Below are 19,086 nucleotides of genomic sequence, written 5' to 3'. Positions count from 1 at the left end.
TAAATATATCTCTAACTTGGGAAAGTTATCTAATCTTTAGAGATTATCTAATATTTAGATATATATATATAATTTTTAAAGTTTTTTCTCTTTATAAATACATGTGTGTATATACGTGTGTATATATACATACACACACAAACATGTATACACAAGTATTTAGTGAGTATTGTTCAGATAAATACCTGTTTTAAATAAGGGAGAGTATGCAATGACTCTGCAGTTTACCAGCACATTCCAGAAGTTCATTCATATAATATTGTGTTGAGTTGGAACATCTGCCCCCATACAGAGCGTGAGGCATCTGGTCATTCCCTATATTATTCTGTTTAACCCATAACATGTCAGAGGTCTGGTATTTGACCTCCATACTCAAGACACCATGGGTAAGCATGCTTCTGGGATGCAATTTGTGAGTCTAGGCACTCATCTGCTAATCCGTTGCCATGGCGACATCAGTGGAAACACTCCAGCCCTCAGCACTGCAGCTGACCTCATGATCCCATTCTAGAGATGAAAGATTTTTAGGAAATAGTATCAACAGAACATAGTGGCTGAATGATTGTTGGAGGTTAGGGTGAGAATGAAAGAGGCTGGCATATTGCTTCTGGTTTGGGTTGGGTTGCGTGAGTGGGTGGGTGGGTGAACACATTTGAGGCAGGAAGACAGTGAGTTAATTTTGGACATCATGATCTTGGGTTGCATGTGGGGCATCTGGATGGAAAGGTTCAGAAGGCAGTGGGATCAATACATCCAAATCCCAGGAAAGTAGAATGGGCCAGAGACAGCAGTGGAAGAACAAGACCCAGAGGCTGATCAGGAGTGGGAAACGGTGGTGCCCCTCTCCTTTAGCTCTTTGGCGCCCAGTTTGGGAGAAGAAGCAACCTCCCCAAAAAAAGGCTACAGTAGGTCACCAACTTACAACTAAAGGAGGCTGCAGAGGGAATGCTTATTGAGAATGTTCCTCATGTGGAGGAGTCACTTTGTTGTACCTGTGCGAGTTAGAGAAAACTCCACACTTTGAGATGAATTAAGAGTCCGTTTATTTAGCCGGCGGCCAAGAGACGGCTAACGCTCAAAGTTCTCTCGGCCCCGAAGAAGGAGCTAGATTTCCTTTTATACTTTGGTTTAGAAAGGGGAGGGGGGTCTAGTTAAAACAATTTTACAGAAATAAAGTAGGCAAAAAAGTTAAAAGGATAAATGGTTACAGGAAAGTAAACAGTTCCAGGTGCAGGGGCTTTAAGACTATTACAAGGTGATAGACGTGGGGCTTTGGGCGTTATCAATCAGACGAATTCCTGGGAACTGCGGATATTGCTCGCCACAGTATCTTATCAGTTAATTGCATTCTCGGATGTGCTGGGAGTCAGCTTGCACAAGTTAAGTCCTTGAGGAAGGGGCTGCCAGTGAAAGAGCCAAAATGGAGTCTGTCTGGCTGTCTTAGCTAAGGGAGAGTCAATTCAGGTGGAAACAAGGCTAGGTGATTAAAGGAAAAGGGAGAGTCTAAAAACAGTTAGTAAAAAGGTTGGGCATTACACTTGACTATAGGATGGGGTTTTCTAAAGGTACAGGGAAGAGAGAGTGGATGGGAGGTGAGCCCTGGACCACTGGAAGGGTGGCTGTCAGGGTCAGCTGCAGTAGGATGGCTGGTAGTGGTTTCATTTTGATTAGCACTGTAGCTCTTTTACAAATTTGTGTTTAATTTTAATTTGTAATTTCAAAGTAATTCACAGCAGAAAAAATGTTTTATGAAAAAAAGCCAGTGACCTGATACATTTCAGGAAACAAGCTTGTATTACATTTGGATATTGAGTAGACGATGAAAGTTGGGATTTGAGAGCAAAGGACGAAGACTGCTGCAGATAATTTTGGGAATTCTACACCATTGGGCTGAGATTTCTTCACCTGCATCTCAGGAAAACACAGCACATTTTCCTTTGTGGTTTGGTGTGCACTTGCTGTAGAACAGTGGGGCTGGGGGCAGCTAATAAAGAGGGTCCTTTTTCATTCGGTTCTGGAGGTTCTTCTTTCAGAGGTGACTGGCACTGCTCTTGAGACAAGAGAAAGTAGAATTTTCCAAATGCCTGTTATGAATCCAGCACTGTGTTAAGCATTGTTACATCAATTAATGGCTACAGCACTTTTGCAAAAGGAGCATTTTTAGTTTCATTTTTACACAAGAGGTTGCTGAGGCTCAGAATGATAACTTTCCCAAGTAAGGAACATGGCAAGGGTGTCACCCAGTGAGTCTGACACATTTTGCTCCAGCACACTCAACACCATCGGCAAACAAGCACCTGCATGAAGAGTTTATTTAGTGAAGGGCATCTCTTTTACATTTCCCTGGTTCTCACTGGCTTAGGTTGAATTCTCCAGATTTCTTCTCACAATACAATTTATTTGTCCTCTGAATGTAGGTCAGTGCAATCATTTTGCTTTTCAAACTTACTTGACTCCAGAAAAGTATCTTTTTAGACTTAAAAAGAAAAACATTTTCAAAATAATTCCTATCCTATGCCAGCTTTTCAGATGGCTTTAGGGGCCTGGGAGACTTATATCTCTTTTCACCAGCCCTTTCAGATTTCATACAGAGGTGACTACTTCATCTTCTGACTACATTTAGCATTTAGGTGGATGAATAAATGCACACTCTGCCTTCTGGGAGGTATAAAGGCTGAAAAGCCTCCTGCCAGCCCTAGGCTGAGTGAGAGGACGCTTACATATATACTTCTTTTGCATTGTTGTACACTTAACTCAGCACACCACATCCTCCCCATGCTAAGGACTTCAGAATGCGTGGCAGGCAGTCTTCACAGATCCAGTGACAGGCATAAGACAGTGAGGTCGCCTGTCACTTGCTCGGCCAGTAGGAGGCCAACTTGATACTTGGGCACGTGTGCTTCCAAAGTTGCTTCTCCTAATCACTCTAATTGTACTTGGATCCATTTTTCTTTCTCCCCACTAGATTGTGAGCTTTTTAAAGGTACCAATTCTGTCTTCCTTATCTCTGGATCCCTAACACTAAGTATGGTTCTTGGCCTTTGGTAGATAATCAATGCTTAAAGCAAGATGGAGGGAGGCAGAGAAGGAAGCTGTTTTATTATTAAACATCAAATAGAGTCAACAAATGGAAAGCTAGATACCATCAAAGTCTGTTGTGGGAGGAGAGTTGGTTGTAATGTTAGATATTCAGTTTTTGGTCATTAAATGGAATAGATTGGAATTTCCTAAATAAATTTTGTTAATAAAAGTGCTGATTCCCTCAGCCTAACCTTCCTTGTAGGAATGACTGCAAAGGAAGTCACCACCACCTAGGGCTTATGTAAGCTTCTCGAAACAATTTTCCATCTTCCCTGACCTGAGAACAACTTACCTGCAAGGTTTTGTATCATAAACTTGCTGAACCAGATGCAAATGCAGGTGTCCTGTGGTTTTCACAGCTGCAGTTAAATATTTAAATTTGGTTTAGAAATTGCATTTCTTTCTCAGGGATAGTAAATTTTTTCTTCATTTCCTGTGCTAAGGAATGTAGTCAATTACTTAATTGCAGAATAATGAGCAATATTTCCACTTTCAAATGTGTATTCTTGTCATTTTAATGTCATAAATGCCAAGAGATTTGCAAAAGCAGGCAGAAACTTTGTTGTTTATATGTCTTACTGCAATTCATCTGAGCTGCCTGAATTATACACCTAAAGATGAGCTGAGGTTTCATTTTGTTTTGTTGTTGCTGCTGCTTGTATATACTCCGGAGATTTTGAAAGGACAGTCACTATGTATAAATACTTCACTCGTGGGTGGCTCGTATTCCAGAATGCCTGCTCCCGGCACTCAGGGCTTCCTCTACAGCTTCTAGGTCCAGCAATACTTTCCTCGCCTCCCCGCGGCACTGTGGCTCCAAAACAGGGAGCCTGGGCTAGTCCTCGTGTCTCACCAGGAACCGTGGCTTCTTACCTTTGCATGAAATTGTTTGATAATCTGGAGTGAAACCTAACAACCCTTTTTGTCCTATTTTTTTCTATAGGAAAACACTGCAGACATCCTAAACAAATGACTTACTAATTTGTGGAACTCCACCCACTAGTATTGAAAGCAATTTGAGCTTGTAAAACACGCATCCCATGAACTTCAGGGTTTTGTGCTAACTGATTGATACACACACCAATACTGAGAGAGATTGTATTTTCTGTGGAGAGGGGCCCCGATTTCATTAGATTATCAAAGGGCTTTATGATCCCCAAAATAAGCCAAGATGAATAAATGACTTTTTAATTCAAGTGATTTTGTTTGCAAAGCTTTTAAGCAAGACCCTTTTTTTTAAGAAAGATTCTGTTTTTAAGAAAGACCCTTTGTTTTGAATGCAGCTCTTACTCGAATATTTCTTCATGCTTATTCTAAGTTCTTCAGAAGGCTTTTGTAAGAGAAAGAAAGGTATTGATTGAAGACATCTTATCTAATGATTTTGATAAACTACAGTAGTTCAAACCACTATAATTCAGCAAAACAACTCACATTTATACAGCATACTCCAGAGAGTTTCAGTTCCCAGTGGACTGGAAAATTCTCTTGTGTTTTCCTTCTCACTGCCTGAGCACTCTCCATTAAATCCCATATCCCAGGGCTGCAATGTCCACAGGAACCTGTCACGGTATAACCAGAGGTGCTGGCAGCTTTCCCTTCTATGGACAGCTGTTTCAGGTACAGAGGGACTGGGTAGAGCAGGGGCCCAGGGCTCCTGCCCACCCAGAGGAAACAGCCTCACCTCCGGGAGCCTGGCCGAGGAATGCAGGAGTCCAAGGATAATTGCTCCACAAGGGCTTCCCCAGCGGCCTTCCCTGGTGAGGGTTTGGGGTTGAACTGCTGAGTAAATGGGGTGGCAGAGGTCGTGGAGGGTTGCTGGGCGCCAGGACCTCTCATTGCCTTTACCTAGAGCCTTCTAAGTACTGTATCCATCCAGGGCCTGCCCCATCTCAGGATTGGCACTGCACCTTAACCAGAAGCCAAACGTTCTCAGGGTGCCCAGGGCTGTGGAGACACCTGCTAACAAAATAAGTTTGAGTCAGTATTGGTGAGCACATATTCAGTGTGTCAATTAATTTACAGGAGGGATATTTTATACATGCTTGAATGGCTATAAATCTCAACTCCCACTAAGAGTGTAGTTTTCTAAAGTCAGGTTACATCTAATTATAACCAGAAGGGGCTAGGTGAACTTAGAAGCTGCACCAGGGCTGAAGAGTTTGGTGATGTGAGAAGAGGAGTTGTTACCACCTTCGGTCTGTGGGGCTCACCCACAGCCGAGGACGAGGACGCTTTTGTATCCCCTGGACACGGGGCTGTGTCTCCGCAGCCCCACTGGAAGCTGCTATTTTCGCAAGCTCTGACCTCTCCACCAATACCCCCTCCTTCTCCTGCCAACACATTCGGTCTAGATGTGCTGATAAGGCTGGTTGTGCCACAGCCAAGAGCCAGTGCCAGGAGGCAGCCTGTCTCTTCCCGGTGTGTGCTAATCTAATCAGGCCCACCCGCCCAGGGCGAGGTTCCCCAAGCCGCCCAGCGCCAGGTTCCCCACGCCGCCCAGCGCCGCGCACAGGGAGGAGCTTGCCCACCAGGCTCCTGAGCTGGGCCACGCCTTTTCCGCTACGGGCCACGCCCCTCGAGCCACAGACCACGCCTCCTCCCGCCCGGGGCCACGCTTCCGCGCTGCCCTCTTCCCCAGGCCCCGCCCCTGATTGCCTCTGCTTCTCAAAGCCCTGCGTCTCCCAGGAGCTGCTTCTCCCCACACTCCACCCCTGCGCCTCCCCGAGTTTCAGCCTCTCCTGTAAAGAGCGGAGATGGAGAGGAAGCGACAGTCACAACTTCCGGTTAGCGTGGCGGAGGCTCTCCGAGTCTTTGGGACCTCAGCACGGGGATACCGGGAGACTCCCTCGTGTCCGCATGTGGGCCACCTACCAGCAGAAGAGGTAAAAGTCGGGGACGTGGGCTCTCGGCAGTCACAAGGAGTGGAGGCGCTCTTGCACCTGACTCCCCCACACCTCCCAGCTCTGATTTCCAAGGCCTGAGAGCCTCTGTTTGAGGACTGCCATTTCAGGCCTCTGCTGGCCCGCTTTCGTCTCTCTAGGGCTCCCTCAGCTACCCTGGGAGGGTCACCAACCTAGGTAGAATGTGAGGTCCACCCTGTGGAGCCATCTCCTCTGCTTCGCCTTGTGGCACTGTTTTGTTTTGTTTTTTTTTTTGCGAAAATAGCTGTGTAGGGTCAGTCGATAACAGGAGCTGCTTTGTCCGGATGTCCATACCCAAGACTGGCCCTCTAGGGGCAGCCGCCCTGCCCTTCACCTAGCTGAATCTTTTACTTCTAGGTTTAGATCAGATGGTCGTTTTTCCAAGAATTCACCTGTAGTCATCCTTCCCAGAAGTGGCTTATTTTTCTGATTGCCATATCCCTTCGTGTTTAGTATAGCACTTAACCTAGATTGCTTTTGAATTCTTGGAACCTGCAATTATTGTCTCTGCCACATGGGCAGCCCCTTAGGGCTCATAGTGCCTCAGGTTCATCTTCGCCTCCCCCAAGTTGCCTAGCAGGCGGTAAGCACTCAATAAACATTTGCTGAATAACTAAGTAAATACAGGCACACCCTCAGAGATGCTGCAGGTTCGGTTCCAGACCATTGCTGTAAAGCAAATATCACGAAGTGAGTCACAAATTTTTTGGTTTCCCAAGATATATAAAAGTTATGTTTACACTATATTGTAGTCTATTAACTGTCCAATAACATTATGTCTATAAAATATACATACCTTAATTAAAAATACTGTATTGCTAAAAGTGCTAACAATCATCTGAGCCTTCAGTGAGTCATGATCTTTTTGCTGGTGGAGGGTTTTGCCTCACTCAGTGTTGATGGCTGCTGACTGATAAGGGTGGTGGTTGCTGAAAGCTGTGGGAGTTTAAGACAACGATGAAATTTATTACTTTGACTATTCCTTTCATGAAAGATTTCTCTGTAGCATTGGATGCTGTTTGATAGCATTTTACCCAGAGTAGAACTTCTTTCAAAATTGAAGTCAGTCCTCTCAAACCCTGCCACTGCTTTATCAACTAAGTTTATGTAATCTTCTAAATCTTTTGTTGTCATTACAACAATGTTCACAACATCCTCACCAGGAGTAGATTCCATCTCAAGAAACCACTGTTTGCTCATCCATAGGAAGCAACTCCTCATTCATTCAAGTTTAATCATGAGATTCCAGAAATTCAGGGAAATCTTCAAGTTTCACTTCTAGTTCTGTTGCTATTCCCACCACATCTGCAATGACTTGAACCCCTCAAAGTGATCCATGAGGGCTGGAATCCACATCTTCCAAACTCCTCTTGGTGTTGATATTTTGACCTCCTCCTATAAATCATGAATGTTCTTACTGACATCTAGAACGGTGAGTCCTTTCCAGAACGTTTTCAGTTTACTTTGCCCAGATCCATCAAAGAATCACTGTCTATGGCAGCTACAGCCTTGTGAAATGTATTTCTTAAATAATAAAACTTGAAAGTCAGTTTCTCCTTGATCTATGGGCTGCAGAATGGATGTTGTGTTAGCAGACGTGAAAACAACATTCATCTCTTTGTACATATCCATTAGAGCTCTCGAGTGACCAGGTGCATTGAACATGAACAGTAACATTTTGAATGTTTTTTCCTGAGCAGAAGGTCTCAACTGTGGGTTAAAAATATTCAGTTTTGTAAACATGTGTTGACACCCAGGTTTTATTGTTGCATTTTTTGAGCATAGGTGGAGTAGATTAGCAGAATTCTTAAGGGCCCTGGGATTTTCAAAATGGTCAGTGAGCATTGGCTTCAACTTAAAGTCAGCAGCTGCAATTAGCCCCTAACAAGAGAGTCAGCCTGTCCTTTGAAGCTCTGAAGCCAGACATTGACTTCTTCTCTCTTGCTATGAAAGTCCTACATGGCCTCTTCTTCCATTAGAAAAGACTTCTTCCAAAGTCTACACTGAAAACCTGTTGTTTAGTGTAACCACCTTCATCAGTGATCTTAGCGGGATCTTCTGGATAACTTGCTGCAGCTTCTCCATCAACACTTGCTGCTTCACCTTGCACTTTTATGTTACGGAAGTGGCTTCGTTGCTTAAACCTCATGAACCAATCTCTCCTATCTTCTAACTTTTCTTCTGCAGCTGCCCTACCTCTTTCAGCCTTCACAGAATTGAAGAGAGTTAGGATTTTACTCTAGATTAAACTTTGACTTAAGGGAATGTTACGGCTGGTTTGATATTCTATCCATATCAGCAGTAAGGCTGTTGGACCTAATCTTATCATTCCCCAGAGTAGCACTTTTAATTTCCTACTAAAACTTTTTCTTTGCATTCACAATTGGGCTAACTGGTAGAAAAGGCCTAACTTTAGGCCTATAAAAATCTTTTGCACATCAATCATTTGACCTGCCTCCCTCACTAAGCTTAATCATTTCTGTTTTTCATTTACCATGAGAGATGGGTGACTCTTCCTTTCACTTGAACCCTTAGAGGCCATTGGAGGGTTACTAACTGGCCTAATTTTGATATTGTTGTGTCTCAGAGAATAGGGAGGCCCAAGGAGAGGGAGAGATAAGGGTTAAGAATCAGTTGGTAGATCAGTCAGAGGACACACAACATTTGTACAATAAGTTTGCCATCTTATATGGGTGCTATTCCTGGTGCCCCAGAGCGATAATAGTAATATCAAATATCACTGATTATAGGTCACCATAACCAATATAAAAATAATGAAATACTGAGATTGAAATCTTATGAAAATTACCAAAATATGACCCAGAGACATGAAGTGAGCATATGCTGTTGGAAAAACAGTGTTGATTGACTTACATGCTCAACGTTGGGTTGCCACAAACCTTCAATTTGTTAAAAATGCAGTATCTGTGAAGCACAGTAAAGTAAGGCATGCCTGTATCTAATGATGCAGATAGTTTCTTGTGCAGCCTGGGGGTCTGGCAAAAGAGGGAACGTTAGCAACTCAATTGGTGGAGGACGCGGGCTGCTTCTGTAAACGATATCAACTGTCTGTCTCATTTGGTGTCCACTGCTACCTCCCCAACCCCTTGTCAGCCAGCAGGAACCATAGCAACAGGGGTCCACCCTGCCCCAGAGTGGCCAGCTTGGCTGTTCTTTGAGAAGCTCCACCCTTCCCAGTCATTTCTTGTTTTCGTACCCAGACATCACCTGAGTCCACCTCGATCATTAAGGTTAAAGAACAAAGGCTTAATTTCCATTTCATGTTCTGTGAGGAATCCAGTGTCTCCTCTGCTCCCCACAGCCAATATTCCTTTAATCCTTGGAGATTTTAAAGTCTCAAAGTATCTTCTGTTTCTGCAGACAGGCTTGGAATTCAAAACTCTGATAGACTCTCCATCCCATGCAAATTCCATCTCTTTGTGACTGTGCTCTTCTCTTTGGTTCATGCCACATCATTGCAAATGTAAAAATTGGTTAACTTCCCTGGGATGTATGGGATGCATTGAAGAAAAGGATACTTTTACAAAGCATCTTTCTATAGCAGCTGTGCTAAATGTTTGGCGATGGGTTGGGCGTGGAAGGAGGAATTGGTGGTGCCAGAGTTCTGATTACTGCCCTGAAGAACCCCCGCATGACCTGACTCTCCATGCTCAGAGACAGCCTTTCAAAGCCCCACCCTGCCAAGCTCACTCCACTTTATTGTGAGAAACTGTTTAGCTCCCATCCCTTGGAGCTTCCACATTGAGAGCCAGGTCCTGAAAGGAAGTGGCCCGCACTTCAAGTTCCACTATCCCGGGTTACTTGTGTTTGAGGGAGTGGAGGGAGCGGATGAGGAGCCAGTTACTTCAGCTCTTCAATTTTTGTTACTTCATCGATATAGGATAATAATTATAATACCTGCCTCGTAGTTAAATGAGGTACTAGGTAGCACGGGGCCTGGAGTTTGCTGAAGGGATCACGCACACAAGCGGCTGCCCGCTGTTCCTGGCTCAGTGCTCACCACTGCACGTCACAAGGGGCGGCACCATGGCTCCCATAACATGAAAACCCTGCACTTGCTACTCCCAGCTGCAAGAGAGTGGAGGGAGGCTTGGACCTTACCATCCCCTTCCCTTTGTTGCCAGCTAGTAAGTATCCCAGAAAAGAAGGAGGACACTGATTTGTGCCCCCACTGATGTGACAGTCCTTGTCATACGTGGCTGATCACATGCAGCAGGTTTGGATTTACATACTGTTTTTTCCCTGTTGCTGTTACCTAAGCCCTTACCTCCTAGTCCACTCAAGTCACCTAAGCAAACACCCAAGACCCAAACTGAGAGGCGCTGCCGGTGGTGCAGAGAGCGACACAGTCCAAAATAAGATGCGGAGCCCGAGCTGTCAGGTTGTGAGTGACAGCCAGGCTCCCAGGGCTGACTGACAAGTTCTCTCCCTTCTCGTGGCAAGCCATGTGCAAGCCCATCCGGAGGGACTCTGAGAAGGGCGCTAGACATCGCGACTCAGGCGTAAGCGTGCGGGGTTAGGAGTAAAGAAACAAGTGAAACTTCTATTTCAACACGAATGTAACATGGAGGGTGATAGTAGAGAAACTCTATGGTCGCCACCGCTAACACATCCTCCTTTTGTCGTGAAACCACAGCTTTGCACACCTCAGTTCCAGCGCGCCACCCACACCAGCGAAAGGTAATGGTGATGAAGGGGCGGAATATGCCCTGTGAAGGTGCATTCTCATCCTGATGTTCTGCATCAGCCCAGTGTCCGAGAACCTTTCAGGCCTTTGCTTTACCCACTACTCAGCACTGTCCACTCCTCGGAGGCCTCTGCACGCCATCCCTTCTACCCCTTGAACTCACCATTGCTACGCTAGTTTTCCTCACAGGCGGCTTTGTGTTTTAAACCGGAGGTTTTATTGTTATTTAGGTCAGGCAAGACCGACAGATCAGGAGACAACTGCCATTGAGAGGAGAGTGTGTTCCTCCCAGTTCCGGAGCAGCAGGGAGCCACACCATGCCATGGGGGCTGCTCAGGGAGTGCTGGGGTGGGTCAGGCAGCAGAGGGAGGGGAAATGCCTTTATTGTGGTTGCTGGGAAGGAATGGGTGACACGAGGTGTGCAGGCTCAGAATTGGCTGGTTTAAATAATTTCAGGCCCATGGGGGCACAGGGGCTGTCTTTAGTTGTCCAGTACCTGGACCTGGGGCAGTTTAGGTGGGTGATAGGGACCCCAGAATGTGCAAGCTCAGTAAAAGAGGTGGTTGGAGTCTAAGCCGCTGAAGTCTATGCCCTATGAATTTATGGCATAATAGGTATAAAAAATAAAAGACCTGGACTGTAAAAACAAACAAACAAAAGAGACGGTTGGGGTGTGAGTTCTGGATTGGTTGGTTTGCATGTGAAATGTACAGTCCTAGGAGAGTTGCTTGCCGTCTCTAGGAATTAGCCAGCCCTGGAAGGGGCCCTCCCTCCAAGGTCCACAGGGTCCCAGAACAAAGCATCAGAATACAGAAATAAAAGACACGGTTAATACTCTTGGTCATGGCTCTCTGCTCCATGGAAACTATCAGTGGCTTTCATTGGCTGCAAAGGTGGCATTCTAGTTTCCACCTTGTGGTCACTGCCCTGGGGTCTAGCCTGACCCATTGCTCTGCTCTCTTTTCCCCATAAACCCAGCATTCCAGCAAAACTGCACTCCACAGGCTTTTCCATCAGGCCCTTAAAAGCAACACCCCGTGTGTTTTTTGATGTGCCGTACCTGCTGTCTATCTAGCCGAGGCTTATCTTTAGTGCCACCTGCTCTGTGAGAATCTGTAATTGGTGGTGGTGGTGAGGGCCCCCATAGGTTATTACTAGGCACAGAGCTGTGCCCACAAAAGTGTCTGGGGAAAAAAAATGCCTGCTTCTTTTCATCTGCTTAAATGCTGCCTCTCCTTTAAGTTGAAGACAAGGCCTCTCTAAAGACTGTCCAGCCCATTTCGACTTCCTTGCCTTTCCTTCTACTCTTAATTTTTATGGGACTCAAAGCTTAAAAACGTATTTTGTTTACAGTGATACAGTACAAGCTGGTTTTGTTTCCCCTTCTTGTGGCAAGCACCTGAAGACAGATCAGTGTCCTCTATCAGTCCCTATATCAGCCTCTATATTCCAACACTATAGAGAGCAGCAATAAACAGTCATCAGGTTAGCAACACTGAATTGCCCTGCGTGGAGCAAAAAGAATACTGGAGGGCTTGTCAGGAGGCCTGTGTTAAGGCTGGATTCTTCAACCGCTTTGCTGTCCATCTCTCGCTGTCCACAAGTGAGGATGTTTGCAGACATGATCTTAAAGTGTGTGAACTCAGAAAGCTGCTTGTGCAGAATGGCAGCGATTTTTTTCCCCTCCGTGGTTGGAGAGTTTACCTCCTAACCTTTGATTTTTTCAGCTTGTATCCTTCCACAGAAGGGTGCGAAATGTCCTGTGAATATCACCAGATTTTTAGACTTGGTCATTCTAGAACTGAATAGTGATTGCCCCCAACAAAAAGAGAATTTCTTTTGTTCCCCCATGTCTAGCCTCTGATTTGTCTTTTTTTCCACTTTGTTCTCACTGAACTAACTGCTTTGGCAAAACAAAAGCAGAACCATCGCGTAGATATTTGGTAATTTTGTGGGCAAGCCTGTGGACAACACCGTGGCCCTGTCTGTCTCCCACCTCCCACATCCTGCTTTGACCTCAGGTTCCCGTTTTCCCCAGGTGAATATGTCATCATCTCTGGGTGATTGTATGGTCCACTTAATGTAGAAATGGCCACGGCAAGCTGGAGGAAAAAGGAAATACAATAGGTAGGGTATGGAGACCTCCCACAGGCCCTTGTGTCTCCAGAGGATGTTTATGGAAGGTTTGTATTTATAGCCCTCATGGAGGGCAGAACCAGAGGAAAGGGGCTCAAATTGCAGAGAGAGAGAGAGTTTGTAGATAGAGCTCATCTGTCGTAGGTGGTTAAAGCACCTGTCTGCCTGGTGGGAGAGAGAACATCCATGGGAACAATCTAGTTCCCCGCCAGCAACCTGATTTTACGATGACTTTTTCCCCTTTATTTCTATGCTGTTATCTGTTAAATGCCAGTTTGTCTAGTCTGCTTCTTAACCTAAGTAAAACAGAGGACATCTATACGTGACACACACAGATTCATGTACCTATTAAAGCTGGTATTTGCATTCACAAGAAAGCAGCCATTGCTTCCCATCCTGCATAAAAATGGCATCCATTTCTCCTGGTTATTCACTGCAGAGCGTAGATTGCAACTTGAATTTGGCTGGTCGCGGAGGAAGTACACCTGTGGCTGAGTACAAACTAACTTTCTTTCTTTTCTTTTCCCCCCAGGATTATACCTTAACCATGTATTTTCAACAATATTGGAGAGATAAAAGGCTCGCCTATTCTGGGATCCCTCTCAACCTCACGCTTGACAATCGAGTGGCTGACCAGCTATGGGTGCCCGACACATATTTCTTAAATGACAAAAAGTCATTTGTGCATGGAGTGACAGTGAAAAACCGCATGATCCGCCTTCACCCTGATGGGACAGTGCTGTATGGGCTCAGGTCTGTGTGCCTCTTCAGGGCCAATTTTGCTGTTGCATGGTGCATGGGTGTTGAATATCTCACTTGAGATGATTATCATAAGTGAGGCAATGACCTCAGATAAATTAGGAAGCATCTATGAAGCACTAAAGCTTTGCAGAAAAAAAAATCTCATCACCATAAAATTTGGGGCATTACTGTTACTATAAATAGTCATCAAGCAGTTGAAAAACAGCCACCTTTGGATCAATTGTATATAATTGGATTGCCATGTCTAAGAACACAGATTCCCTCAGGATGGATTTTTCCATATCATAGCCACAGAGGCCTGTAATTAATATCGCCCTGACCCTGCAGTGACTTCAGTGAAGTTTTTTTCAAAGCTGTCTGCACAGTTGAAAAAAAATGTCTGTTGCGCAGATTGTAGGGTTTACTCTCTACGGAGCTTTATTGAGGTAGTGCCACGAATATTTATGGGAATGACTAAGTGAGAGGTTTCCTGATGAGAAACATCTCTCTCCAGCTCTTGTAATATAATCACTCAAATTAGGAAACCAGGCTGTCTTCCTGAGTCCCAGTGAGGAGGCCCTGGGCTTCCCTGGTTGCCCTGGAAACTGCCAGGCCTTTCCATAGGGCTCCATCCCAGCTGGTGGTCAATTATTTTGAATATCACCTTGCTAAATGGTGCTCTTAAAAACCTTCTGTCTCTTGCATAGATTTTTGCCTGATTTTTGGGTTGTTTTATTTTAGAACAGTATTTTGTGTGTATGTGTGTCTGTTTCTTGATCTCCTGGCCTAAAAGTGCCCTTGAGACTCTCTAGCAGTGGCTCTCAGTGTTGAGTGGGACACATGTGGATAGCTTGGAGAAAAGATGTATCTGAAAGTGTTGTGAGCCCAGAGCCTTTGAACTAAGACTTTAACAGCTATAAGTGAAATCGTAGCAGTATATATTTAAATCCACATCCCTGTGACTTTCATGCCTCAAGACGGGTAGAGTGAATGATTTAACATAGCCTCAAATAAAACATGTGAGTGACTTTCTCAGAACCACACTACAGAGAGCAGAATTTGGGATTTTAGCAAAATCAGATGTTTTTAATGGTAAGTGGCACATGTCAACCAAGCCATGGTGTTCCTTTAAAAAGAGTCTAGCCTGGAGTTTCTTTGGGAGGTTTTCAGCATTTTATGTTTTTGCCTGAAAATGAGACCTGTGGTTGTAAAGCTCTGGAGGTTCAGGTTCTGGTAAGTGCATCAGCTATACAAAAGACTATTCAGAAGTCTTGGGAACGTAGAATGAGGAGCCATTTACCTGTCCCCACACCCAAAAAAACTGAAGTGAAAGAGGCTGATATGTGTGTGTAAATGCATGTGAGTTTGTGTGTGTGGGTGTGTGTTGAGTTTTGTGTGTGTGTGGTATGTGATGTGTGTGGTGTGTACTTGTGTGTGTGTGGTGTATGTTGGGTTTGTGTGTGTGATATGTGTTGTGTTGGTGTGCATTGTGCATGTGTGTGTGGTGTGTGTTTTGTGTGGTAATTGTGTTGTATGTGTGCACGTGTGTGTGTGATGGGGAAGAGCAAAAAGAAGCAAATAACAAAAATTAATCTAGGAATTTTTGGCTTTTTAAACAAAGTAGGCTATTTTGGTTTTCTCCACTTTTATTTTTGCATTCTTTTTTTTTTTTTTTTTTACCAGAAGTAGAGTATGTCAGTCTGTCTCCGTATGTCTTTGTTAAAAGCAAAGAGCTTTAACTCTGTTAAAATAGAATTATGTAATACATATAAAAGCTCTGTAATAAATTCCACAACTCTTTGAAAATGTTGGATTTTAGGTAAGAGTAAGGTAAACCAAGAAAACAAAAATTGCTTGGTCTGTAAGTTCATATGTAAATGTTAAATAATAATGTAATAATAAGCCATGGGAAACCTTTAGTAGTAAACTTCATATAATAACCTAAAAAAGCCTTAGTCAAATTTATATCCATTATGCCTCTCAAACAGCCTTTTAAATCAGTAAATGGATTTTTAAGTAAGTAGCTGTTTTTTTTTTTCAAGTATAGTATAGGTATACTCCTCAGCTCTTTATTTAGAGCATCATATTTTTGAAACAATTCTTCAGAGTTATATGGACCTGGATAAGCTGTCATAAAGAAAATCTCCAAAGTGCAGACTGACCACCACATTCTTCGTGTGTTTAGCAGCTAAACTTATGTCATCTGCTCATTAGAAATTGGCTATTCTAGAAATTTCTGCCTTGATATTTAAAAAACATGTAGCTCTAGAGATTGATTTGAACTTCTGGACAAAAGAGCAAATTAATAAGTCTCAACACTGATCATTAAACTCATATATGCATATTCTTTGCTATCTTATGTAAACTTCAGTAGCATTTATATATTTTACAAGTGACGTTTGATAAAAAAACAAGATGTGAGTGCTCACATGGATCAGCCACCCTCCATCCTCTCCTTGGCCCCAAGGCCCACCTTCCCTCCCCTGTCTTTTTACTGTTGCACTGGCTGGATGGTGTCATGGCAGGCCAGGAGTGGGCCAGTGTGTGTAACCCAACAATGCATTGCATTCTTTTGGTAAATAGGTACTATGGCCCTGGCCTGGATGAGGTCTGGCTTAGCTGAGAACACTGAAGTTAAATTCTGCATAGTGGAAGGTTTGCAGAGAGCTGGGGTTGTTCCTGCTGTTCCTGCTTGTAATGTACTGCTGGGGAAGGTCCTGCCCAACAGAGATTGCTTTCCTACTGATTATGTGCTTGAAATACTGGTTGGACTGGCTGTATCACCTTCAGACTGAATTTCTCTCACCCCTGGACACTGGGATGGCTCTCACCTTGTCTATCCAGCAGTAGCCTACACTGGTAGGTCAGTCGCCACTTAGCTCCTCTAGGCTTCTTTTGTTATTCATGCCCGGCCATTATGGGAACAGTATCAGTGGGCTTTTTGCTTTATCTAGGCTAGATGAAGACCTTTGGCTGTAGGTGAGCTGTCCATGACGTAGGTTTGTACGTCACCTCAGCCTTATTCTGGGAAATCATTAATCCTTAACTCTGATGACTCTGCAAAAGTAGTCACTGACCACTCATGCAGATGCTCAAGAGTGATCACATTCTTGTAGTGATAAAAGGTTGTTTTAAATCATGAGCCATTTTTCCCATGACTCTTGTAGCCCCTTGAGCTTGAAACTTGGGCTAACGCTAGCTTGCTCTTCTTACCAGCTTGAGCTCAGCTGAATACGACGGTGAACTGATATCCCTGCAGCAGCTTAAGTCAGTATGTGATGGGAGAGAATGCTCTGGACAGGGTATGCATGCCATCCTAAAATAAAACATAAATCCTTGACAATTTCCTTTGGACAATCAAACCTTTTAAGGAACTAGGAAGATCTTGGCTGACTAAGAGACTAATGGTCTTTTGTCCTGTCCCAGTCACAGCTTTTCTGTTTTCTTTTATGCTGCACTGAAGTTTTCTTCTATTTGTAAAAAGGCAGAGTTATCATCCCTTTTCCTAACTTTCTTTTTCAGTCTCTTGGCCCTCGGATGTCATTGAACGTCTCACCTTGCATCATTAAGCGTACTTCGTAATGTGGTCTTTTCTTCATGCCATACATGTTGTATCTTCCTATCATTTCTCTGATGCTATGAGTTGGCAAGGGGGGTTCACAAAAGAGTATTCAGTTTGCTCCAAAAAACACCTGGGAATCTGAGGCTGAGTCATCAAAGCAACATAATCCATATTTTGCCTGAGAAATGTATTGCAAAATCTGTTGGACAGTACATTGTAAAGTTCCCACTTGTGGCTAAAAATTGCTTTAAGTTGGCAAAATTGCCATTTCTATACTTAAAGATTGAAAGCAATATTAAAATGAAGCCAGAACTTATATCAGAAGATTCAAATTAAGTCATCGAATTCGTTTGACTATCATCTTATTCTGAAACTATTTTATACGGTGGTTCTGTTAAAATACTTTTCTCCTCAGAAAAGATATCAACTCACAGAGGTATTAGGTCTCTTGTGATTTTTATGCAGCCGTCCCTAACTCCCAAACCCTTGTTTTGTCACCATCTCCCAAATTATGCAACTAAAAAGCATACTGATAAATTTCTTACTAGATGGGATTATGCCAATTTACACTCCCACCAGCAATAAAGTATATATTAGCTTTAGGATTGTGATGCCTGCTTTGGAATTTATTATTACTCAGGCTACTGCAAGTAATCTATCCATTTTCTTCATCTCTCAAGGCTGGTGAAGATTGCCTGACTCACTTTAAATTCTGGCTCATACACTTCTTTGCTCCCCACCCGCAGCATGTTTTATTCTTCCGCTCCTTATAAGGATTCCTCACCTTCTCTGCAAACTCTCCCCTCACTTGGATTTAATGAGATTACTTCACACTTTAGTTGGAAACACAGAAACTTCATCTTTGCGTTACAAAGAGCCCACCTGAGCTATCTGTTGGCTCACTCTTTGCCTCCCCTATCAAAATGGGGAGCAGCTCAGCATCCTGACCATTTCCAAAATGAGCTTCGCATTGGCACTGTGTCACTACTGGGGGACTTGGCTCCTGCAGTCCTGACCTCGCCCTTTCTGCTACTCTTCTTCTCCCTCGTCATGCTTCCAGTACACACACTTTCCTTCTGCTCTTCAGAAACATCAGGCATGCCCCTGTCCTAGGGCCTTTGCACATGCTCTTGCTATATATAGCTACACTGTGTCTAGATGGTTATGTGTTGAGCATCATTAGAAGGTAATTAGGTAACTAAGGATTGCTCAGCTGTCACACTCATAGGGAGAGCCGTTCTCTGATCATTCATTCACTTTCTATTACATTAACTTTCTGGGTTGTTATCATAGCACTTATCCAGAGCTGACATTATCTTGTCAGTTTATTGCATTTCTTACTTACTGACTCACTATTCCCATCTATGATGACGGGGAAGCCACCATGAGAATATAAACTCTTTGAGAAAAGAATGGTTTCTGTCTAGTTCATTATTCCATCCCCAAATTCTAGAGTAGTGCTTCATCGAAAAAAAAGTATGGCATGAGAGTTAACTTTGAATTCCATTTAGCCTTTCCATAGTACTTATATTTTCATATTTTCCATTTAGGCATTCAATCCCTTGGAATTTATCTTGGTGTAGAATGTGATGTAGCTATCCACATTTTTGTTTTCCTTCCTTCCCTTCCTTCCTTCCCTTCCTTCCTTCCTTCTTTCTTTCTTTTCTTTATTTCCTTCTTTCTTTCGAGATGGAGTCTTGCTCTGTTGCCCAGGCTGGAGTACAGTGGTGTGATCTCGGCTCACCACAACCTCCACCTCCCAGGTTCAAGCGATTCTCCTGCCTCAGCCTCCCGAGCAGCTGGGACTACAGGTGTGCGCTACCATGTCTGAGTAATTTTTTTTTTTTTTTTTTTTGAGACGGAGTCTCACTCTGTCGCCCAGGCTGGAGTGCAGTGGCGCAATCTCGGCTCACTGCAAGCTTGGCCTCCCGGGTTCA

The 19,086-nt window shown here is 43.9% G+C and overlaps 1 protein-coding gene across 3 annotated transcripts in view; it reads left to right on the top strand.

The window, feature by feature from the left end:
* GABRB3 (gamma-aminobutyric acid type A receptor subunit beta3) overlaps window positions 1–19,086 on the top strand; it is a 228,152-nt gene that overhangs the window by 140,568 nt on the left and 68,498 nt on the right. For 2 of the 3 annotated variants that reach the window (XM_055278454.2, XM_055278455.2), the window contains exon 4: window positions 13,379–13,599. In XM_055278454.2, coding sequence (XP_055134429.1) covers window positions 13,379–13,599 — 221 coding nt within the window. Of the gene's footprint in view, window positions 1–5,573; window positions 5,964–13,378; window positions 13,600–19,086 lie in introns of those variants that run through there. The other variant, XM_063640238.1, reaches the window with a different exon arrangement.

This window comes from Symphalangus syndactylus, chromosome 5 (assembly GCF_028878055.3).
Source record: "Symphalangus syndactylus isolate Jambi chromosome 5, NHGRI_mSymSyn1-v2.1_pri, whole genome shotgun sequence".
In the NCBI taxonomy this organism is placed as follows: Eukaryota; Metazoa; Chordata; class Mammalia; order Primates; family Hylobatidae; genus Symphalangus; species Symphalangus syndactylus.
The sequence above is the reverse complement of the archived record's forward strand: the minus strand, read 5'-3'. Positions and strand labels throughout refer to the sequence as shown.